Source organism: Saccostrea cucullata, unplaced genomic scaffold (genome assembly GCF_032062105.1).
Source record: "Saccostrea cucullata isolate Sc308-1 unplaced genomic scaffold, CSIRO_AGI_Scuc_v1 ctg6170, whole genome shotgun sequence".
Taxonomy (NCBI): Eukaryota; Metazoa; Mollusca; class Bivalvia; order Ostreida; family Ostreidae; genus Saccostrea; species Saccostrea cuccullata.
The window spans coordinates 26,037-52,143 of NW_026932701.1; the positions used below are offsets into that span (position 1 = coordinate 26,037).

At 33.9% G+C, this 26,107-nt stretch overlaps 1 protein-coding gene across 1 annotated transcript; it reads left to right on the forward strand.

Moving 5' to 3' along the window:
* Positions 1 to 11,945: 11,945 nt before the first annotated feature.
* On the forward strand, positions 11,946 to 18,927 carry LOC134235840 (fatty acid-binding protein 9-like). The gene is made up of 2 exons (XM_062718008.1): positions 11,946 to 12,049; positions 18,734 to 18,927. The coding sequence occupies exons 1-2, from the start codon at positions 11,968 to 11,970 to the stop codon at positions 18,925 to 18,927; spliced, it is 276 nt and encodes a 91-aa protein (XP_062573992.1). The 5' UTR covers positions 11,946 to 11,967.
* The last annotated feature ends 7,180 nt before the right edge of the window (positions 18,928 to 26,107 follow it).

Genomic DNA, 26,107 nt, shown 5'->3' on the forward strand with positions numbered 1-26,107 from the left:
CGGCTATCAAAAGGCATAAAACTTGAAATGAATAAATGCACAAGCGATTACGATTGATTAAAACAAGCTGAAATAGAGTGAAATTGAATGATATGAAAGGAGTCGACATGACTTCAAACCCAATTTTCCATTTGTAACTATCGGAGTACACAACGGATTTTCAAATCGACATACCCGCTGCTATCTGCGGACACGTGCTTGCAAATGAGGACTGGGCTACAAAATTTTAGACACAAAGTGACAAAGCTGGATGTAAACTGTTTATAACGTGAATAATAGTATATTTTAAAGTATTTTTTAACGTTCAATGTTTATTAATATTGATAAAAAATAATGAAGAAACAAAAGAGTGATGGTAAAAATAAAACGTACATAATAGTACATTACGTATCACAAGACTTCCATCACTAATTATAATTATTTGCCGAAGCCCCTTTTCAATTACAATTTAAATAAAATACATTAACACGGAATAGAGAAATAATTCTGCGTGAACAGTCCAAAGAAAGCGATCACAATTAAAAATGATTTATGCACCAGTGTTTCGAATTACGATTAAATGAGAGATCGGTGAAGTATTATTATTGATTCGATAAATTAAAAACATGATTTTCTATAAATTGATAGGTATTTGTACACAATGGATTTTAAACACGATCACAGACACTTGCATTGTTTACGACAGGTGGCTGATACACTAGTGACCTAGTTAGACAGCGTGGGATTTGCGCGTTTGATTACATAACTGTTACAGGCGATCTTGGAGATCGCCAAATGTATACAACTAATGATCGTGAATTATTCGATGCATCAAGTTAAAATAACTTATAATTGTTATAATAATAAATGTAGAAAGATAGATTTAATATATTCCGTTTATGAAGACGTTTTCACTGTAAAACTAATTAATAATAAATAAAAAAGAAAGACTAATCGTTATAAATAATTTATTAGTGAACCGTAAAGCACGTATTTAGCCCTATTTAGAAGAAAATTAACATTAAATACCATAGGATTTATTACTGATAGGAAGTTTATGTAAATTATACACATGAAGAGGTCTGATTTCCTTTCCGAATGAAAAACACTACCTGTTTACCTGGCCTGCTTTCAACTACGTATTACGCAATACCCCCGGTATAATCGAACACAAAACATTTTCATCAGATTAAAAAGATGTCAAAGAACAATTTTGTTCGTATAATCCAGATCGAAATATTTACCGTTTTTGAGCTATAAAGCAAAAACTTTCAAGCTCCCTAAATCCCTAATCATAGGGGCCAGCCCCTTTTGAATAGAATTATATGAAAGCTCTTGCAATTATGCACAACTTTTGTTCATTATGTCTTAACAAAATATTTTTAGTTTTCAAGATAAAAAGGAAAACATGTGTAAATTTTCGCTCTTTTAGACGTTCTATTTTTTGACCCCTGTATAGCGCCATTTTGAATACAGAAATCGAAAAACAAAAACCGATGTGCACAACTTCAATCTTTCTGTTATCTAAAACCAGTAAAATTTCTGCTCCAGCTATAGTGGTCTCTGAGCCTTTGTCTGGAAATGAAAGCCTATAATTTTTCGTTTAAAGGGAAATAACTCAAAACCGGAAGTGACTTTTTGAAATTATCGACAGCATTCTGATAGAATTTATTACCGTCTATAATGTCTGAAAATTTGAACAAAATCCATTGAGAAGTGAGTGAGATATGAGGCCTCAAAGTTGGCGTCTAGGAAGAAAAAAAAAAAAAGAATAACTAGGGCTAATTGTAACGGGAACCGTTACAGATGTTCCCCAAACGCTCCCCAACTCCCTTTGGTGCCTTAGTCCCTGTAAGCTTCATTGAATAAGACGAACTCTATGCACGTGCATGCATATGCATGAGGACCATACATTTTTGTAGGAGTCCCTTATGTCTATCTCCGTTCTAAATTCCATCCTTTTTGGTTGATTACCAAGGGAGTTTAAGCCAATCAGATTACAGCGCGCATGTATGCGCGTGACTTCATGAAATTTATTATTTATCAAATTAAAGGATATCCTAATGCATTACTATGTTTTAAATATCAAAGCATTTCGCTAAAAAACAAAAAAGATGTTTAGATTTCTGTTTCAACCAATCAGAGCGAAGTGCACGTGCATGCATGTGTATGATGTCCATAACTTTTTGTAAGAGTAATGTCTATCTATGCTCTGAATCCCATCATGTTTGATTGAAAATCAAGGAAGTTCTAGCCATTTAAAGTTTTAGCCAATCATATGGCAGCGCACGTGCATGCGCGTGTTTTCGTGAAAATTGTTATATATCATACTGTAGTATATCCTAATGCATGACTATGTTTAAAATTACAAAGCATTTCGGCAAAAAACAAAAAAAGATATTGAGATTTTTGTTTCAGCCAATCGGAGCAAAGCTCACGTGCATGCATGTGCATGATAATCATACCTTTTTGTAGGAGTCTATAATGTCTATCTATGCTTTGAATCCCATCATGTTTGGATGAAAATCAAGGAAGTTCTAGTCATTTAAATTTTTAGCCAATCAGATGGCAGCGCATGTGCATGCGCGTGTTTTCGTGAAAATTGTTATATATCATACTGTAGTATATCCTACTGCATAACTATGTTTAAAATTTCAAAGCATTTCGGCAAAAAACAAAAAAAGATATTGAGATTTTTGTTTCAGCCAATCGGAGCACAGCGCACGTGCATGCGCGTGAGTTTGTGCTAATTTGACCATGTCATATTATCTACACCACTAATATATCCTTATATAATGAGTTTTATAGTATTTCATCAAAAAATGTAAAAGTTATAGCTATATTAAGTATATTAGTCATTTCACTCATTTCACGCGCACGCACGTGCATGCGTATGCGCGCAAAATGACCTTCGTTGTGCACACCTACACTACACACCTATTAACCCTAAAAAGGTTTTAACTCAGTTGGGTGAACAGTTTCTGAGAACACTCGCGGACAAAAAAAGTACCGGAGAACAAAGAAGAAAAAAAAGAATAATAATAATAATAATAATAATAAGAAACCGAGTAAAATCAATATGTTCCCAAACTCCGTTTGGGGAACATAATAAGAATAATCTTAATCTTCAGAATCAGTAGAAGGTCTTCCGTTGGAAACGGAAGACCTTAATAAGCTGTGGTCATTGATTAACAAGAGGCCCACGGGCCTTATAGGTGACCTGAGTATCATGTTAACAACCATCTTTTGATAACCCCTTCCCACAAGAGCCACTGGCCCTGAGGCCACATATTTCAAAATTTTGAAAATTTTATTCATAAATGGTTGATCAAAACCAAGAAGCAGATTTCAAAGTATTAAATTATCTTAAGACTAAGTACCCTTGCCCCCCATACCCCTGAGCCAGGGCACTGAAATTAATCATTTTGGAAGAGGCACGTTTCTTCATCATAAATATGTACTTAAATCATTGGCATAATACTCAGGAACAAAGGAAAATCAATTAAAATGAATTCATGCATTTTCAATATAAAATCATTAGAGCCCCACTCTAACACTCAGAACCCCTGACCCACGGGCCCTGAAATTCACAAATTGGGAAGAAGAATCCTTTCCTCGTCATAACTATGTATATAGTTTATTGGTTTAATACCCAGGAGCAGCGAAGAAGACTTTTAAAGAATTTATGCATTTTCACTATATAATCATAAGAGCCCCGCCTTAACACCAAAACCCTGACCCTGGGGCCATAAAATTCACAATTTTGGAAGAGACACTCTTGTTCAACATAATCATGTACTTGGTAAGCTACATTGATACCAAGATGCAGAGAAGAAGATTTTTAAAGAATAAATGTATTTTCACTACATTAACAATAGAGCTCCGCCCTAACACCAGAACCCCCAACCCAGGGGCCATGAAATTCATAGTTTGGAAAGAGACATTCTTGCTCATCATAACTTTGTACTTGGTTAGTTTATTTATTACCCAGGAACAGAGAAGAAGATTTTCAAAGAATTTATGCATTTTTTTTCTTTATAATCAATAGAGCCCCGCCCTAACACCAGAACCCCTAACCCTGGGGCCATAAAATTCACAATTTTGGAAGAGGCACTCTTGGTCATCATAACTTTGTACTTAGTTTGTTTAATAACCATGAGCAAGAAGATTTTCAAAGAAATAATGCATTTTCACTATATAATCTACATAGCCCCTCCCTAGCACTAGAACCCCTGACCCTGGGGCCATGAATTTAACAATAGATTGTTTAGTGAAAATACATGAATTCTTTGAAAATCTTCTTCTCTGCTCCTGGGTATTAAATAAACTAACTAAATGCATAGTTATGATGAGCATAGTTATGATGAGCAAGAGTGCCTCTATCAAAATTGTGAATTTTATGGCTCCAGGGTCAGGGGTTCTGGTTAGGGCGGGGCTCTATAGATTATAAAGTAAAAATACATGAATTCTTTGAAAATCTTCTCTGCTCCTAGTAATTAAACAAACTAGCTAAGTACATAGTTTTGATGAGCAAGAATGCTTCTTCAAAAATTGTGAATTTTGTAGCCCCAGGGTCAGGGGTTCTGGTGTTGGGGCGGGGCTCTATTGATTATATAGTGAAAATACATGAATTCTTTGAAAATTTTCTTCTCTGCTCCTGAGTATTAAGCAGATGAACTACCTATAGTAGTTATGATGGACAATATTCCTAATATTCCAGAATTGTGAATTTGTAAGGCCCCAGGGTCAGGGGTACCATAGGGGGCTCTACTTATATACTGAAAATGAATGAATGCTCCTTGGTATTAATCAAATATCAAGGCCTAAGTGTCAGGGGTTCATGTGTGGTAGGGGCACTACTGATTATTGCTGAATATTACTGATTAGTTGAAATGCATTTTTTGTTCCCCTACCCTGTGTATGGGTATTAAGTAAACAAACTAAGCAACTGCTAAGTGTATTGTTATGATGATCAATGGTGCCTCTTTCAAAATTGTGAATGCCATAGCATCTGGCTTAAAACATGAATCAAATTCAATCACTGGAAAGTTGTTGCATAATGCTCAGGTGACCTATAAGGCCCATGGGCATCTTGTTGTTCCCCCACCCATAATTGCTATAAGCCAAAATTGGTTGAAATTGGCTCAGTGGTTCTGGAGAAGAAGCTGAAAATGAACAAAAGTTTACGACCGATTGACGAAGAACGACGGACGACGATGGTCGAAAACAGATAGCAATAGGTCACCTGAGTTTACTCAGGTGACCTAAAAAACAAAATGTGCAAATCCTTTCCGAATATGTCCGATCTCGCTATTTGTTGTAAGTTATAGAAAGTCAGGTAGCATCAATCCGGATGTCTACAAGAAAATCGAGGCGATTGTTTATCATGAATGGACAAGGAAATAAAATGTGAAGAAAATGGTAAGACAATGAGTTTGTCAATATATTTTAGTAAGTTATGCTAATGGTTTATAAATAAATGTCGATTAATGGTCATGGTTATTTGTTTGGACATATTAAATGGTACAATTTAAATAATTTTTAAATAATTTACTTAAATGATTTTCTACATACAGTCTTTTATTTTTAAAACTTATTTGTACCCTTTAGGCCTGTATATTACATTTGGGATGAAAACTAAGCTTTAATTTTTTCAATATTTAAAATGCTGACAAATTTGTAGTTAAATGTGCACATCCAATATTTTATCCGTGATGCTAGTATAATAAGCAATGATATAGCACAAAACATATTAAACTAGAGGTACTGTGAGGAAAGAGCTCACTAAATGATACCCCCGCCTCCCATATGAGTAAAATGGCAAAGTCGCATGTTTTGCTGTGGCCGGGAAACCCAAAATATGTGTCGGATCAAAAAGTAAAATAGGAAGTGCATAATGGCAATATGTAATAAAGATTCTTTGAAAGTTTCATCAAATTTCACCCAGTGGTATAAGAGGAGTTGTGGATAAGAGATGAGTACCCCAAAGCGTAACAGACAGACGGACGGACGTACACACAGCTGGACGGACTGACGGACATACCGATTACAGAATACCCTCCCACTTTTCACGCGGGGGTTATAAAAAATCCCCAAATATAAGGAAATATATTTCTTATAAGTTTTTCGTCATGCAATATTCCTTTGTAATAAATTGTCAAAAGAATCTGAAAGATAGTTTTTGGGATAGTTCATCTTCGCTAGCCAAGGGTTTTTGGTACGCTACCCTTGGCATACCGTGAAGTCAAAAGACGGGATTGTTTTTGTCACGTGATCTCGAATCTAACAGGTACGCACGGATTGCGTCATCGACAGAAATAAAGACGCGTGTTTAAAAAAAATTAAATCAAAAGTTTTTTCAAGATTAATTAAGAAGCAATAATTGAGTTTTGTTTATTTATTATTTATAATACAAATCTGAAGCTTCAATATAGATTCTAAATCACATATTTGGAAGATATGACACCATAGCTAGTAATAGAATTGCATGTCATCTTACGTATCGTTGTTTACTTGCGTTTTTCATTTCCAAGATTAAAGAGTCAAGAAGTGTCCCGAATCCCAATCAGAACTCGAGAAAAAAAACCCCAAAAAACCCAAGTTCTATCAACACCGTATGCCAAGGGTTCATGAGGAGAGTAGCGTATCAGAAACCCTTGGCTAGCGAAGATGGGGATAGTTCTGTTAGCAGTAATAAAAAAAATTAATTTCCCCTGCGCTTGCGCGAGATTTCAGCTAGTTTATTGTATAATAATGCATTTTAAAGCTCAACACTCTTCTTAAAAGGAATGTGTCCACCATATTCAATTGGATTGTCGCTATATCTGTATAAGTACCCCTTTATCAAGCGGTTGTCTTGAAAACTGTTCGTTGTTATTAGTCGTCAGTATAGACCGATGTATGCTATAATGCACACAGTAGCGACAAAAATAACCTTCATACTTCGTCTACATGTAAAACGGGAAAGTAAGACACAAAAGAAACTTACAAGTACAGTATACAAGCTAACTGCAATGTAGCCCTCTCTCTTTTTATACCCCCCGCTTTAAAAGCGGGAGGGTATATAGTAATCGGTATGTACGTCCGTCCGCCTGTCTGTTACGCTTTTAGGTACCCATCTCTTATCCGCAACTGCTCTCATACCAATGAATAAAATTTGATGAAACATTCACAGAATCTTTACTACATATTGCCAATGTGCATTTCCTATTTAAAATAGCAGCAATAATGTAGCTCTCTCTCTTCTTATACCGCCCGCCTGAAAAGTTGGAGGGTTTATAGTAATCGGTACGTCCGTCCGTCTGTATGTTACGCTTTTTTGTACCCATCTCTTAACCGCAATTCCTCTCATACCACTGAATGAAATTTGATGAAACTTTCACAGAATCTCTATTACATATTGCCATTGTGCACCTCTTATTTTACCTTTTGATCCGACACATATTTTGGATTTCCCATTGCAAAACATGCACACTGCTATTATATTCATATATGGGAGGCGGGGGTATCATGCAGTGAGCTCATTGCTCACAGTACCTCTAGTTTTTGAGAGGGGGGTTCAGTTTCCTAGGATCTCCGTAATGGTGCAAGTGTGTGTGTGTGTGGGTGGGGGGTACAATTCCTTAGGAGCTCCGTAATTGTGCAAGTGTGGGAGTGACTCACTCCCGCACTGAATTCGGTTCACAATATCAGCAGATGGCTAACTTATTAACATTCCTTACCTGGACTCCAAAAATGTAGTTTTCAAAGACATAAATAGATCCAAAAATGTATAGAACAATCCATATACTCAGTATCGGTTATTTTTTTTTAGATTAGATTTTAAATCTATCCGCCAAGTTTACTGACCTTGATAGATGAAATACATGGAGAAAACGAACAGTACTCAAGATCAAAAGTCCATTAAACAATACAAAATAGCATGCAGAGCAAACATGGACCTCCAAAACATCGAAGGTGAGATCAGGTGCCGTGGAGGAGTGAGCACCTCCTGCCGACCGGTCACATCCGCCGATTGCTTCTTTTCATGATCGGGAAAATCCGTCGTCAATTCAGTGTATAAAAATGGACTAATAATTAGTATAACAAGCTAATTCAGAGAATTCGTGTCCCCCGCTTAGGGAAAAAGTCGGATCCCCCTGACTGAATTTGTAGAATTATTAAATGTATACATTATACTGAAGCAAGTAAAATACATGTATGTCAATATGCATATAAAGATTTGATTGCTTATTCTTTATTATGTGTATAGAAGATTCTTTTTATATGGAATATTTATCACACTGTAATGATGATATTATAACCTCATAAATTTTTCATTTCACATGCTGAATACTATCATTTAGTAAAAAAAAAAGTATTTAAAAAAAAAAAAGCGAGAGACATAACCACTAGACCACGGAATCGCTTTGCACGGTGACAAGTATATGCAGAACTGAAGTCACATATATACTGGTGTCTCATAATATCGCGGTACTTAATCCTTTTGCATAAAAAGTGTTATTCCAATTTTTTACTTTTAACTTTCATCAAATACTATCCATTAACCAATCTATGGCCTAACTTTTTAGTGTCAAATTACTTTTCAAGTTTGCATTGGTTAATTTGTTGTCTAATTTTAAAACGGGAAGTCTTATTTACCTCCTGAATTGTAGAGTCTCATAGTATCGCGGTATAAGAAAACATGGAAACTTGTGGCTGACATGGACTTCAATTTTTATTTTTATATTTACGGTGTAATTCTACATAAAAAATAAACATTTATACAAACTAAAGACTTTCGAAACATGAACTTTATTATGGCTTTTACTAGGTTATAAAATCAATGATCTAAATATGATAAAAACATGAATCGAAATCTGTAAAATTACGTTTTATTTGAATAAAAAATTTACCGACGCATGTTCCATACTTTTTAATCATCACAAAATTTTACATTCGGACGACAAACAGATAGTATTTTAACAGAAAGGATATGAGATATGTATCTGAATTTTTGGAATATACCGCGATACAATGGAACCCGCGATATAATGAGAAGCGAGTATATGTATATATTCATGTTCGGTATTCTCAAAATTTTACACAATCCATGGTGTTTGATTTATTTAGCCTTTATTAAACAGTTTTTATAGATGTAATAAGAACATAAAGTCCGCCGAGAACCTGTTTTATACGCAATAATTCTCCTCATGCCCCTGTGCTAAAAATAGCGACATGTAATACTATAAATACTAATAAAACAAACGGGGCGGGGCACTTTGAGAGGGGTGAGAGAGGTCCTAGGGAGTTTTGGTATAAAATTACATTGCATAGGCTCAAAATCTTCTTGAAATATCACTCGGAAATGATAGTGTTACACACAAACAGAATGTATAAATTTACGACTTGAACTTTGACCTTTTGACCTCAAAATCAATAGGGGTCTTCATTAGGCCCCAGGGAGTTGTTATGTAAAATTCCATTGCAATAGCTCAAATGGTTCTAGAGATATCGTGTGGAAACGAAAGTGTTTTAACAGACAGAATTTGCTTATTTATGACCTTGACCTTTGACCTTTTGACCTCAAAATCAATAGGGGTCTTCTTTAGTCCATAAGGAGTTGCTATGCTAAATTTCATTGCAAAGGCTCAAAGGGTTCTCGAGATATCGTGTGGAAACGAAAGCGTTACAGACAGACAGAAAGACGGACGGACGGACGGACAAACCCAAATTAATATCCCCCACTTTTCAAGCGGGGGACAAAAAACGTAAGTCGCAAGGTCACAGACAAGTTAATGAAACAAGAATTTCAGCAATGTCTTATTTAAAGTCATCTTTTTGTAAGTTCTATGGTCGATACAATGTCAGAAAATACAATTTATCATTGAGTCAAATGCAGACTGACGTTTTTAATCAACTGAACCAGAATTTATAAATATTTAGAATTAATTACTGCCCATTTCGTTGCTCGTTTTGTCATATTTTTTTACGATTGAAAATGTTGAAAAATTGTTAAGTCGTACGAAAATTAGATCTTCAGAAAATTATCTCCCCTGCATTAAACAGCATTTCAACCAATGAAATAATTGAAAATTTTCTCATCATGCAATTTCTGCCAATCGCAAAAAGAGAGGAAGACGGTAATAAGCGAGATTAAACCGGATGGCATGGGCATATGTCAGGCTACGCATGAGCGAGAATGCTAGAGAGTTCGCCCCTAAGACAACTTGTCCGTAGAATAATTCACCCTATTCGAAATAAAATGTGCTATTTATTGGGAAATCTCACTTTAAAATCTGCATATCGTATTTATGTTTTCATTGACGGATCTCTCTTATATTTTTACTTTTAAATACAAACTAAACATTGATTTAATGGCACAGCCATTTTAAAAAATACGAAGAACTTGCAGTATATAGATAACTTAACAATTTGAATTCAAAACTACATTCAACGACTGGTTTAAGGTTTTAAAAGATAGAACAAGTCTTCACCGGCATTAGTTTAGTACATCAAGGCTTGCAAAATTTGATATACAGCAATACTAGTACAACTTGAAGCAACGGTATTCCATGTTGGGAAGGGAGGGGTGCTTCGATAAAAAAATTGCGTACTACAGAGCTTTTGCTTCACGTGTACCATCAGGTCTATTTTTCTAATGATCCAATGATAAATTTCTTCCGTTTTATTAATCTAGAACATATCTCTAATCCCAGTCGTTATGGGTTACATGTATCAAAATAGTCCGGCTTTTTAAAATGACAAAATTAATGGCCAATGGGAGATAAAATTTATCAATTTTGCTATGAAAGTACTATACTGTATCAGTCAAGTAGGCAGATCATTGTAGAAAATGTTAACGAATCTACATAATTCACTTAATCTAGAAATTTTCCTTAATTGAGTTTCGGTTAGAAACATATGCATATGGTCCCCGTTTTGCAGTCCTTTTTTAAAGGACAGAAACTTGTTTGCATCATTACGGATTTGCTGTGGAATTGTAGTACTTTCCAGAAAACCACAGATTAAAAAATCGGAGAGGGCTACATTATGTCAGCTATATACAAAGAAACACAAATACATGTTACTGCAATAAAATGTGAACAGAGGTAATGCAAGATAACTAGAACGAACATGGGTCGCCATTCCACGCCAATACCCGTGACAAAAAAAGCAGTCAGGTGTAACGAATGTGTAGAGTATACCATGTTGCTAATATCGTAGAAAGAAATATCGAGAATTGCATAAACAGAAGCCTCTGTCGGGACTGTGGCTCTACTGGTTTGTACTAAAAGAAGAGAAAAATAGAAGTTCGGACTTGGAACTTTACAACAGCAAATAAGTAGAAAAATGATCTTTGATTAAGTCTATTTTTGTGGCAAGATTGAAATAAGACTTCAACTATAGGAGAAGCTTTTAATAAAAATTATACAGAATTTTCAATTTTCGGTACCATGGCAATATCTTTCATCAAAATAATAATTAAAAAAAAAACAACAACAAAAAACTGATACACAGAATTATGCGTCTTGGTGTAGTCTACTTGTGTGTCAACTTACTGTATATTGAAATCAGATCAAATATGTAGGAGGAGTAGATTTATAAAAAATGTTCACAGACAGACGGACGGACACGTTAATATCGCATTAGCTCTTTTGGTCTCTGACCAGTAGAGCTTAAAAGGGGGCATTCAATAAGTGCCTGTGATTGCATAGCCTTATATAATGCATATTATTATTTGTGAATTCGAGTAAAGATGTTTCTTTATACCAGTAGAATTTTGTTGATTTTCTTTCAACTTCCCTTCCCAACAAACGGATAAAATAGGAACATGTACTTGTATTTTATTTTTCAACACTGAAATAGGATTACTTCTAATAAGTAATTTAAAAATAATGTAAATTCGAAATAAATTAATTTGAAACTGATGATGACACACTTTGCCAGCCATACAGTGCTGTGGTCAGGTAATTTATGCTTTAAGGTAAATATTTCTTTCACACAAACATGGATGAAATAAAAGAAAGGTTTGTCGGCAAATGGAAACTAGATAGAAGTGAACGCTTTGAAGACTTCTTACAAGAATGTGGTAAGCCGTATGTTTGAGTTAACTATATCTGAGGTCTCAATCATTTTTTTAAATTGTCATTTTCTGAAACATATAATATCTAAGAGCTGATTGACCGATTTGGGAAGGACAAAACAATATGCATTAAAAAAATATTGATATTACAGAGCAAAAACACAATGAAATTCAGAGCATACATCTTAATCATCGAGAAAAAATATCGTTTACTGATTAGTGTTCTTCTACTAAACTGGCTTACCCCAAAGAATTATATCAACACCTTTTCTCAAATACTCATCTTTATAAATGAAAATTAGAACAAATAATTTTTGATTAAAAAAAAATGACTTTGCTCTTCCAGTATATGTCTGATTGTTACATAATGAGATATGTCTAAAAATACCTATGAACACGAGAAAGCTAAAGTGTGTCAATTTGACATTCTCATTTTTATTTAACTTTAAGTTACGAAATGAGTCAAAACCATGTTTCTTTTAAGATATCTGTAACATTATGAATACAGCCTACGTATCGTAAATAAACTGAACTGTAAAGCACGGAAATACTGCTCAAGAAAAGTGTTGGAAAAACAGGTTGTTTCCAATGTTTCGTCATTTTCGTGTTTGTCAAGGTCACGCCACTTTCTAGATTAAATTTGTAAACAACATTGAATTGAAGCATGCAAAGATGAGAAATATGTAATATAATAAAGTAACCTTTTTAAAAGATTGTATCGAAATTCCTTGTCTACCAATATTCAATATTTGGTACTTAAGACCACAGTGACTTCTTCAACTTGTCTGCGCATTTTTACAATGTGGAGGAAGACTTTAAAGCAATATTTTCATGTTGGGGCAAACGAAATGTATTTTTACTTTAATTTAATTATAATTTTCTTCTGAAAGTACATTCCTTAGGTTCTGAAATCTGTAATTTTTTGAAACATAATAGTTGCAGGAATTGAACAAAATTTGCACAGGTCAAGCAAAACCACTACATTTGTTAATTTTCACGTTTGTGCATCACGGTGTCGCTTTAAATAAAGAATCTGACACCTAAATGAAAGATAAAAATGGTATGATTTTATATATTTATTATTTCACTTTCATGTCCTTCTAAATAAAAAAGGAAAATGAAACAGTCCATTGACATCTCAAGCTGGAAGTTTCCTCACATGCGCAGGCTTCACACTTCCATAAAGCTGTCACACACATACTTCACTTAATAACCTGTTGAATTAATAAATATTTTATGACTTAAAAAATAATAAAATTTAATAATTATAATTTTACACCAAGTTTGTCTTTGTAAAGGAGGTATATCTGGTGATTACAGAGACTTATTTTAGGAATATTGATTTCACGAATTTGATTCGAGAAAAATAATTATTAGTCGAGTAACTAATGGTCAACAGTTCAATTTATAATGATAACAAATAATGTTTTTTAAAAGGTGTACTGTATATATCTAAATCCTACGTCAGTTTCTTGCAAATATTGTAAAATTGTACTAGGACTTACATTTGTAAAAAAGGTCATGCATTGAGTGCACACCATTAAAACGCATATTACGAATAGGCCAAACATCAGAACATTTTAAAAAGAATGTGGTTCACAGTTATTGCACAGTCACAAGATAAGCATTCGGGTTGTTGTTCCCTATTTAGTAAATATGAGTGGGATGTCCAATGCGTACCCTTGATATAATGACTTCGTCTTGGCGTTTGAAGCCAAAATCAGATGACTGTTAACTTTATTATTATCGCAAAAATCCCGAAATATTTGCCAAAGTGAAATTACTAAAGATGTTACCAAAGATTTTCATTCAGTCATTCAGTATAGGGAATTTTAAAGTGTACAATTTCATACTAAAGTGCATTTTTGCAGCACTATCAGCTTTCGTGTTTCCTGCGATACCAATATGACTTGGAATACAACAAAAATAGACAACTTTAACTTCTTTAATAAAGTGATAGTACCTGATTAATATATCAAAAATATAAGGGTGATCAATGTTTATATTGTTTATGGATTGTAAGCAAGAGAGCGAGTCTGAAAAAATCGAAAATTATTATCACTAGACGATTTAATATATTCAAATGCAAGTTGTATTTCTTTCGCTTCAGCTGAAAAAATCGTTGCGTCATCAGAAAGTCGTGTAGAAAACACGTCATCTTTAACCACTGCAGCGGCTGCTACTTTGTTTTTGTCTTTTGATCCATCTGTATAAATTTCAATTGTCAAATATTTAAAATGTTTTATTTCTGCTATTTTCTGCTTGAAAACGATGAATTTTGCTTCTGATTTAGTGAACTCTATTACAGAAGTATTTACGTCTGGTTTAATTAATCCCCATGGCGGTATTTCAGAATAAGTGATGTGTGTAACAATGGTACATGTAGCTCTGAATCTAGTTACTGATTTTTATATCTTAAACCAATTGACTTAATGCATTTTTTCTTTTTATTAACTTTTTATTAACTCTTCGAAGTTTCTGTCACCATTTACATACAAGTATGAAATGTTTCTATCTTAATGATTCTGGATAATTAAGCATCAAATAGGATAAATAAATATAGCTTAAATTTAAAAGATATACATTCTTACACCAGAATCCGTCTGAATGGATTTTTTTTATCTTTTCGAGAACAACCCAATGCATTCTATAACGGTCTCACACAAGGAAATAATTTCACTATATCTTACTATATAGCTTTGATTAAATTAATTAATTAACTAGACTCTCAGCAGAAAATTCAGGAAATAGAAAATAAAGACTAATGCTTAGAAAAAAAATTGAGATCAGAAAAAGTACCCCTTCTGCGGCTTTTAAGGAAGAAAATCGAGAGTAAACATACCTACCCCGAAATACATGTGGGTTTCAAATGTTGACAAACAGCCTACACATCATCCAGGAAGTTGCATCACGCGCACCTAAAAAAGAGCTCCCTTTAATTCAGTGGCACAATTCTGCTAAAGATATGATATTCCTAGTACATGAGTCCAAAATTAAAACTATACCTAAAAAAAGTTGCCGAAAATGAAAAAAGAAAAAGAAATTGTCTCTATGTATATGGAACTTCATTTGACTAAGTTCATTTTGATTGGCTATTTCCTTGCGCAAGACCTAAAGTTGTCAAGTTTGGCAGAACAGCAAGAGGATCTGTTGTCTATTAGAACATCCACTTCTTAGGAAGTTATATAATACCATTTTAAAATTGTTCTGATACATCATGTTTTACTGAAATACATAAGTACATCAACTTAGTCTCAAATTCTTTTGTAATAAGTACGTAATTGTTTGACATGTAATTTTTTAATGTAAAACTAATAAATGTTCAATGGATAGCAAAATGATTGACGAATGTTTTCATTATTTAACATAAAACAGACGATGTTACTGAACCTCTTTTCTTCTGTCTTTGTCCTGACCCGTGCAGGTCTGCTGAGTTTCCAATGGCCCCTAAACTTTATAATACTTTTTATACATAATACATCTTGAAGAAATAAACTATTTAACTGTGATAACAAAATCATTTTTGTGCCCCCGTAATCAAAGGGGATTCGGAGATATATAGTTTTGTCGTGTCCGTCCGTCTGTCTGTTTGTTGGACCTTGGAGTTTGACACACTTTTACACGAAAATGACAAACTTTAACCTCGGTCATTACTTTTGAACGGTAGATACTAGAACTTTCATTCTTCACAGAAGTATTAATTGTTTGTGAAAAAATCTTTCATTGAATACCAACAACTTTGACTTTTTTACCTTGGAGTTTTATCATTTATTTTTCAAAACTTTAACCTTGGCTATAACTTTTGAACAGTTGGGGCCAGGGTTTTTACACTTCACGTATGTAATTCTTGTTACAAGACCTTTCTTTGGAAACTAACTTTGACCTTGACCCTGGAGTTTGTCCTTTCAAAAACTTATCCTTGGCCATAACTTTTGAAAAGTTTGTGCTAGGACTATCATATTTCATAAATGTATTTCTTGTGAGAAGACCTAACTTTGGATACTTACATATTTAATTTGCATTTAAGAATAGTTTTCGCTATATTGCCATACGGGGGCATATTAGTGTTTCACAAACACATTTTGTTTTCATTTTAAAATTTAACAATATAGAGAGATCCGATGTTATTTTACTAAAATTTTTTACCACGGTATTTTCCACCATGGTCTCCGACTTATTTTTCAAATGAAAATGCATCCTGTAAAACAAAACATCATTTTAAGAGGTGCTTTAGTGTCCCAAAGTTTTGTCTCGATTCAAAAAATCTTTTAATTACGCTATGAAACCCATACCCGTGCCGTATTTCCGCTGCATTTCCTCCAACCGGTGGTTCAGCTTTGCATTTTCTTCTTTCAGTCTGCAATTTTCTCTCTATCAAAACAGTAAATTTGTCAATAAAGTTAAAACATCTCTCTACCTTTATTTTATATTCATATAATGGAATTACCATTTTCTACTCTATCTAACTGATAATTTAGATTTTTCAGGATAATAAAACTATTATGGACTGATTAGATGGGAGACATCACAAAATTTCAGGTCTGAGTACGGTAATCACCCTCCTCGGGCGTTAGCGACCTCGGGTGACAGCCCTACTCAGACCTGATAATTGGTTGTATATGTTTCCCTTCTAAACATTCCATAATTGTATACACTCACTGGTAGCTTATAATATTGTTTTCCATCCGCAGTTCAAATTAAATCATATTTAAAACCTCTTGGTCTAAGATCTAAAAGAGCATTTTAGAGATGTTGACCTTTCAACCAGAATGTACATGTATATACTGTGACTGCCCATTAACTATAAATCATATTCTTTAAAGCAATATGAGCTGCAAGTTTGATGTCGAAAATTTTTGTTGCAATGTTGTATTTAATTATTTAAATGACAGATAAAAAGAGCATTTATAACCTTCTATTCTTTATATTACAGACAGGAGGACTATTTATATGCTTTTGTTTGAAGCAAAATTACATTATTGTCGTCCTGTACAATATTGATTTCTTATATAATACTATACATCCCTTTTTAGAAATCTTTGTTCTCAAAACAAAACATAATTCTTTATACCAGTCTGATTAATCATAATGGTTTAAATTACATACAGATTTATCATTATAACATATTTTAACAACAAAATTAATTTCTCCAAAATGCAGCTCATATTTCTTTAAGAATGTTCAGATTTTACGCCTATTCGAAGAAGACTTTTACATTATGTGAGAACAATGTATGAACTTTTTTTAACAAAATTCATGTTAAGAATGTAATACTTTTACAATATTTACAAGAAACTGATTTTCAGCTCTACTGGTCAAAAAACCAGAAGAGGTTATGCGATAGTAAGGTGTCACCGTCGTCGGTCCGTCATCTGTCTATAAACAGTTCTTTAAAATGTTACTCCTCCTACAGTTTTGTTCGGATTTCAATATAACTAGGCACACAAGTAGACTACACTACAATACATAAATCTATATATCGATTTTTTATTTTGAAAGGTGTTGGCATGATTGCTAAAAATGGAAATTTCTTGGAACTATTTTCAAAATGCTACTCCTCTTACAGTTTTTGTCTGATTGCAATAAATTTAGCAAAAAAAAAAAAATAAATATGTGATTAGTTTTAAAATTTCTTGCTGTTGCAAAGTTTCATGTTCATATGCTAATTTTTTCTCCCTTTGTTGTGACTGTTAAGCAGTAGAGCTACAGTCTCGTCTGAGACTTCCAGTTATATTGAAATACAATTGCAATTGTAATGAAAAATACATAGGTCAATCTAATTATTTTTAAAAAGTTTATACGTTTTTAAATTTTAAGTCCGTCGATTGGGACTTTAGTTTCTCTGGAGTTCGAAAAAGAGTAGGCTCTATGGGGGCCAACAGAGGAACCGAAAACGTTCAAAAACCGATTACATTAACTTATTAGTCCGCTGAAATATGGCTAAGATATTGCGGCCTTGGCGTTAACCTATTATCAGACGATTTGCATCGCCATGCTACCAACCCCACCCCCCTCATAAATGTCGTTTTAAAAAAAATTTTAACGTATCTTCTACATGTAATGATCAATACCGAAGTATGAAATAATAATTAAAATTAACTGTATAATTATCGGAAAGGAGGAAAAATCAACCTTATTTTAACCTTCAAGTCAGTAGCCACGCTTTGTTCATGATAAACATGTGGTACATGTATGTCAAAATATTGACTTCCCTGGAGGTAAATATTGTGTCAAAAGTAAAAAAAAAACTGTTGACGAAGTCGGCATTTTGGAACTCGACTATTGATATATTACTCTGATTGTCACTACAGTACGTTTCAAAGGAGATGGATATGAAATACGAAAAAAAATCCTTTCATAATGGTTACTTTAAAGGCATCAGCCCGAGCATGGAAGTTTTATTCCAAAAAAAAAAAACAACTTCGAAATCCTTAAGAGACTGAAACATATTATTACTACTCGTGAAGAGAATGACAGAATTTCCACTTTCCAGCGCACATATTACAAGTAGCACAATCTTAAGGAAAATGTCAGTCAAGCGGTTTGGTTGCCATTAAATTTTCTGCCACCTTTTCCTTTTTGGAGCATAAATGGATCTTCCATATTTTAAAATTTTTAATCGTTATTACCATACTGAGAAGTAAACACACTTGAATATCTCTTTCTAACCATAAACATTCACTTTTTCAGGTGTAAATGTCTTTGTTCGGAAGATGGCGGGTTTATCAAAACCAGTTTCTGAAATCTCCGTGAAGGATGGTGATAGAGTACATATTTCCATGGTTGACCATTTCATGGCACAGGAAGATTGTTTTAAGCTTGGTGAGGAATTTGAAAAGGACATGTGTGGGAGCAAGATAGTGGTAATTGAATTCTTTCAGTAAAATCTATAGTTTGTACTGTTTTCTTTCAAATCATGCACTTTTACAACTAATGCTACATGGTCGCAGTGTTACGAGCGTTTGCTATAGAGTCGCGGAGTAAGAGAGTAGACCCTTACTTTGCGGTTCGGATCACACTGCGGGGCGTAGAAACTGCTCCTTCAGATGAGACTATATTAACCGAAATCCAAAGTGCAAAGTACAGGTCTCTACGTCTGCAAATGATGGTTTCGGGATATAATTTTAACATTCTTGAGGGTACAACAAAAGGTAATGCTACAAACTAGTATGTATTCCAAGCAAACTAGAACTGTCCAAATGTGACAAATACCCCCGCTGTTTTTCAGAGAAGGTGACTTGTCACTAATACTAGTATTGGTGTTTCGTTTAAACATTTACAGTGAAAATAATTAATCATTATATACTTTATAAATGAAAATAAGGCGAAGCGTAATAAAACATAAATACTACTGATATGGACCGAATACGAATTATGCACTTTTTCTTTTAGTGACCTTCAACATGAACAGTGACCTTAACTTTTATTTCAGTGACCTTGAAGTTACACAAAAGACCGTGGGATAAGGTCATAAGCAAACTTTGTATAAAATAAGAACCCATCAAGTTTATCTTTAAGAAAAATATTAACTAGACACCATTTAAGCCGAAGGCTCCAGTGAGCTTTTCTGATCACATTTTGTCCGTCGTCCGTCCATCTGTAAACTTTTCACATGTTTCAACGTCTTCTCAAGAGCCACTGGGCCAATTTTAACCGAACTTAGTACAAAGCATCCTTGAGAGATGGGGAGTTTATATTGTAACCAGAAGTCTCAGATGCGATTGTAGCTCTACTGGTCTGTACAACTGGTCTGTATGTGTATAAAAAGAAAAGTAGCACTTGTATTTGACTTTTCAACTGGCAGAAATAAATAGAATTATGTTTCTTTGTGTAGTCTACTTGTGTGCCAGATTATATTAAAATCAGACTAAAATTGCAGAAGGAGTTCGTTTCGAAGGAATTTCATTGAAATTTCTATTTTCAGTAACCATGGTAACACTGTTCATTGAAATCAAAAAACCAATGCACGAAATTATGTATCTTAGTGTAGTTTACTTGTGTGCCAAGTTATATTAAAATCAGACCAAGACTGCAGGAGAACTGTTTTAAGGTTTCGTCAAAGGTCAACATGTCTAAAAAATTATTTTTACAATAGCTCCAAAACTATTTGTGGTATAAAGTCAAAATGTTTACAGTTTATAAATATATCACTGATTAATAGATAGAAAATATCACTTGATAACAAATATTTAAAAAAAGATATTTTTTGAGAAAAATTATATCAGAAAATGTGCATATTTAAAGAAAAATGCACCTGATAATTCTGTCCTTTTTGTGAAAACCATCATTGCAGAAATAATATATGTTTATCACTGAAGGACAAGTTGGACGTGAATGGTCTCTGAAAGGCTGTTATTGAGAGCATGACATGTATAAAGACAAGACCCCTATAGAATCCGCCATTTGCAATGTACTTTCACTTTCAAGTCTTAACATTTGGACAAAATAAACAGGGAAAACAACTTTTCAGAGGCTATATATCCAAGTCCAACTTGCCCTTCATTGATAAACATATATTGGTTCTGCAATGATGATTTTCACTAAGAGCACAGAATTAATCAGTTGTATTTTTTGAAAATATATGCATTTTTAAAAAGAATTTTTCTCAATTAATACTTTTTCCAAAAATTTTTTTATCAGGTGATACTTTCTATCTGTTTATTAATGACAAATCTATAAACTGTAAAAGTTTAAACTTTATACCTCACATAGTTTTGGGGCTATTGTAAAAATAAATTTTTGGACATGTTGACCTTTGACGAAACCTTAAAGGAATTTGACAGAAATTTCTATTTGTAGTAACCAGGGCAACACCATTCATCGAAATTAAAAACCGATGCAAGAAATCATGCTTAACACAATTAAAAATTATTTTTTTAAAGGACTGAAATGAACGTTACCATGAAATTCAAATAGTATCTTAGTGTAGTCTACTTGTAAGCAAAGTTATATTGAAATCAGACCAAAACTGTCAGAAGAGTAGCGTTTTAAAGGAATTTAACAGTAATTTCTATTTCTAGTAACCATGACAACACTATTCATCTAAATAAAAAAAAAACGATTGCTCTTAATTATGTATCTTAATGTAGTCTACATGTGTGACAAGTTATACTGAAATCAGACCAAAACTGTAGGAGGAATAGCATTTTAAAGGAATTTAACAGAAATTTCTATTATTAGTAACCACGGCAACACCGTTCATCGTAATAAAACCGATCGCGATGCACGATGCACGGAATTTTGTATCTTGGTGTAGTCTACTTGTGTGCGAAGGTATATTGAAATCAGACCAAAACTGTAGCAGAAGTAGTTTTAAAGGAATTTCACCAAATAAAAATTCTATTTTTAGTAACTATGGCAAACAACGTTCTTAATCTAGTCTACTTGTGTGCCAAGGTATATTGAAATGAGACGAAAAACTGTAGGAGGTATACCGTATTAAAGAAATTTAACAGAAATTTCTATTTTTAGTAACCATGGTAACACCGTTCATCGAAATAAAACCGATCGCGATGCACTGAATTTTGTATCTTGGTGTAGTCTACTTGTGTGCGGGGTGTTGCTAAAACGCGGAACGGAAAACGGAAAATTTATGTCAAACAAATAACCTAGATTCGATGTAAATCAGATATAAAAAGCAATATTCTTGATATAAAAGTCATATAATAAATATTTATCGTAAACTATGATATTTTCATTAATCCTGTACCCCTCAGAACTGGCATGTGTACATACAATTATCTGTAAAATACATACCAACTTGACTCAAATCATGAGTATCCATCGTATTTATCTTAAAGAAAGAGCTCATTCATGAAAAAAAGACACTGTCTTGAAATAGCAGAATAAATTGATACTAATATGTACATACATGTATCTGTCAAGACAAAAATAACTACTATAGTATTTTTACATTCAGACTACGCAAAAATTGGCGAAACCAGGAATATTGAAGGGGGAGGCGTGTGAGTAGGTAGGGACCAACAACGACACCAACAAAAATGATTTATTAAATCTTATGTATCTTTGGACACAAATAGGGAAGGGGGGGGGGAGGGGGAGGGGGCTTGCAACTTCTTAGACCATTTCGATGAGCGGAAAAACAAACTCAGATGTTTTACGGGGTCATTCATACCATATGAAACCTATGTACCAAATACAAATAAACTTAAACGTCATTGAATATAAAGATGCTACTGTATATTTAAATTTACCACAGAAAAATTTCCGATTCTAATATCCAGATTTTTTTTTACATATCATTTCTCTTACCATGGTTTATCTATTTATCGAATATTTGAATATTTACCTCCCCCAACTTTTTCCCAGACATAACCTTTCACATTGACCCCCCCCACCCACCCACACACCCTCAAAGATACACACACACACATTTTTATATAATCATTGTCATTACTGTATAGCAAGTTAGTATTAAAAAATTGGTATTGAAAGATGTTGAGAATTGGAATTGGAATACTTCCTTTCCCCCTCCCGAATAGAACATTTTCTTGACAAATTCTTATAAGCTAACCCCCCCCCCCTTTCAAACATTCATTCAAATTCGATTCTACGTCACTGCTATGTCAACAATTTTCGTGAATAAGAGACTGCACATGACTAAATCAACTTGTATTTAATAATGGAGGATTGAAAAAGTAAAATATATATCGTTTCTGATAAAATTTGTTTACTTGAAGTGATTTTATCTAAAATAATATATTCCGTTTTCCGTTCCGTTCTGCTTTCCGTTCCGCGTTTTAGCAACACCCTTGTGTGCGAAGTTATATTGAAATCAAACCGAAACTGTAAGAGAAGTAGTTTTAAAGGAATTTCACCAAGAAATTCTATTTTTAGTAATTATCGTAACACCGTTTACTGAAATTAAAAACCGATGCAATGAATTACGTATCTTAGTGTTTTCTACTTGTGTGCCAAGTTATACTGAAATCAAAACAAAACTGTGGGAGGAGAAGCGTGTTAAAGGAAATTGACAGAAATTTCTATTTTTAGTAACCATGGCAACACCATTCATCGATGCAGTTAATTATGTACCTTAGTGTAGTATACTTGTGTGCCAAGTTATATTGAAATAAGATCAAAACTGTACGATGAGTAGCGTTTTTAGTAACCATGGCAACACAGTTCATTGAAATTAAAAACCGATGCACTAACTTATGTATCTTATTGTAGTCAGTTGTGTGCTAAGTTATATTGAAATCAGACCAAAACTGTAGGAGGAGTAGCGTTTTAAAGAAATTTGAGAAATTCCTATTTTTAGTAACCATGGCAACACAGTTCATTGAAATTAAGAACCGATGCACTAACTTATGTATCTTATTGTAGTCTACTTGTGTTCTAAGTTATATTGAAATCAGACCAAAACTATAGGAGGAGTAGCGTTTTAAAAGAATTTGACAGAAAATTCTATTTTTAGTACCCATGGCAACACCATTCATCGAAACGAAAAGCAATGCATGAAATTATGTATCTTAGTGTAGTCTACTTGTGTGCCAGGTTATACTGAAGTTAGACCAAAACTGTAGGAGGAGTAGTGTTTTAAAGGAATTTCAGTCATTTCTATTTTTAGTAACCATGGCAACACTGTTCATCAAAATTAAAAACCGATGCACTAAATTATGTAACTTAGTGTATTCTACTTTAGCTGCAATAATGTAGCACTTCGATTTTTTCTTATCTGCTGTTTTGTGGAGAGGGCTGCAATTCTACAGCATCTCCGTAATGGTGAAAAAATATTTTCAAATACGGGCGACTGCAGGCAGGATAAATTGTTTTTACATTCAGCTTACTTCTAATGTGAGAAGATTTTTATTCACTGTCGACAGTATAGCCCGTTTAATGCAAAAACCATGGAAAATAAATCCGAGTGTTACCTGTCGCTTCTACTCAGCAGCCATGACAGTTCACGCGTGACGTTCTGAGACTTGCGCTTGAAATTTAGAATAACTCAATAAAGCAGGTGTCGATGTTTATAAATTATTGTGATGAATAGTATCAGTAAACATTGATAAATGAAACCATTCCATGTGTTATTTTTACGTAAAAAGCGATATTTAGGCTTAAAATATGGTAATTCCAAAGAAATCTGCTCCCTATAGATCCTTAATCTCAATGGCTGTCCAAAAATAAAATCTGTCAAGGTCGCTAAACATGGCAGATAAATTTAAGTTGTGATGTTGACATACACGAAAAATAAGCGATATATGGATTGTTCTGTATATTTTTGGATCGATTTATGTCTTGGATAACAACATTTTGGAAGTCCAGGTAAGACGTGTTAATTGAATATCCGTTTACTGACAATTTGAGCTTAAACCCGTGCGGGAATGAATCGTTCCCGCATTGCACCATTACGGAAATCCAAAGGAGTTGTAGCCCTCCCCCCCCCTAAAAAAGGGAGAGGGCTACATTATTGCAGCTAAGTCTACTTGTCTATATTGAAATCAGACCAAAACTATAGGAGGAGTAGCGTTTTAAAGGAATTTAACAGAAATTTCCATTTTTTTGTAACCATGGCACAACCATTCATCAAAATAATGATATCGCTCCCGATACCCCTAACCCAGGGGCCATTAAATTAATCATTTTGGAAGAGGAACCTTTCCTTATTGCAAATATATACTTAGATCATTGGCATAACATCTAGGAGCATATGAATAGATTTTCGAAGAATTAATGCATTTTCACTACCGGTATATAATCAATAGAGCCCCGCCCTAACACCAGAACCCACGACCCAGTGGCCATGAAATTCATAATTTTGGAAGACATTCTTGCTCATTATAACTTTGTACTTGATTAGTTTATTTAATATCCAGGAAGCAGAGAAGAATGACTTCAAATAATATATGCATTTTCACTATATAATCAATAAAGCCCTGCCCTAACACCAGAACCCCTGAACCCAGGGCCACGAAATTCACAATTTTCGAAGAGGCAGTCTTATTCAATATAACTATGTACTTGGTTAGTTTATTTAATACCTAGGACCAGAAAAGATTTTCAAAGAAAACATGCATTTTCACATTATAATATATATAGCCCCGCCCTAACTCCAGAACCCCTGACCCTGGGGTCATGAAATTCACAATTTTGGAAGAGACACTCTTGCGCATCATAACTATACATTGTTTGTTTGATACCCAGGAGCAGAGAAGATTTTCAAAGAAATAATGCACTTTCACCATATAATGTATATAGCCCAACCCGAACATAAGAACCCCTGACCCTGGGGCCATGAATTTCACAGTTTCGGAAGAGGCACTCTTATTCAACATAACTATGTACTTGGTTACTGGTTAGTTTGCTTAATACCCATGAGCAGAGAAGAAGATTTTCAAAGAATTTATGCATTAGAACCCCTAGGCCATGAATTTCACAATTTTGGTAGAGGACTCAATGCTTATTACAATCATGCAAACAGTTTGATTGCCTGATGCTCAGGAGTAAAGAAGAAGAATTTTAAAGATTGCATTAATTTTACTGGTTTTGGTCCCGCCCCTCAGCCCCTAGGGGGACAGGGGCCATGAATTTCGCAATTTTTGTTCTCTTTCACCCATAGACGTTATATGAAATTGGTTTAATGGTTCTAGAGAAGAAGCTGTAAATGTTCAAAAGTTACGACCGATTGACGAACGACGGACAAAAACAGATAGCAATAGGTCACCTGAGTGACTCTGGTGACCTAAAATTCGATGCACTAAATTATGTATCTTAGTACATGTGTATATTCTACTTGTGTGCCAAGTTAAATTGAAATCAGACCAAAACTGTAGTCGATTTTGAAATTCTTTACAGACAGACGGACGGACACCTTACTATCGCATTAGCTCTTCTAGTCTCTGACTAGTAGAGCTAAATGAAGGGGAGATAATCAAGAAAACACAAAAATAGGATGGGGTCATTAAACAAGAGGCCAACGGGCCTTAAGGGTCACATGAGTATCATGTAACAACTTTCAAACAATGAAATTTGGTTTCTGTTTTAAACCAGAGGCCATGAAATTCACAATCTTGAAAGAGGCACCGTTGTTTATCATAATTA

Bases quoted from the DNA above. Each gene is read 5' to 3' on its own strand.
- LOC134235840 (XM_062718008.1), top strand. From the start codon at position 11,968: ATGGATGAAATAAAAGAAAGGTTTGTCGGCAAATGGAAACTAGATAGA. The intron at 12,050-18,733 runs GTAAGCCGTATG...TCACTTTTTCAG, and splicing joins AGACTTCTTACAAGAATGTG to GTGTAAATGTCTTTGTTCGG.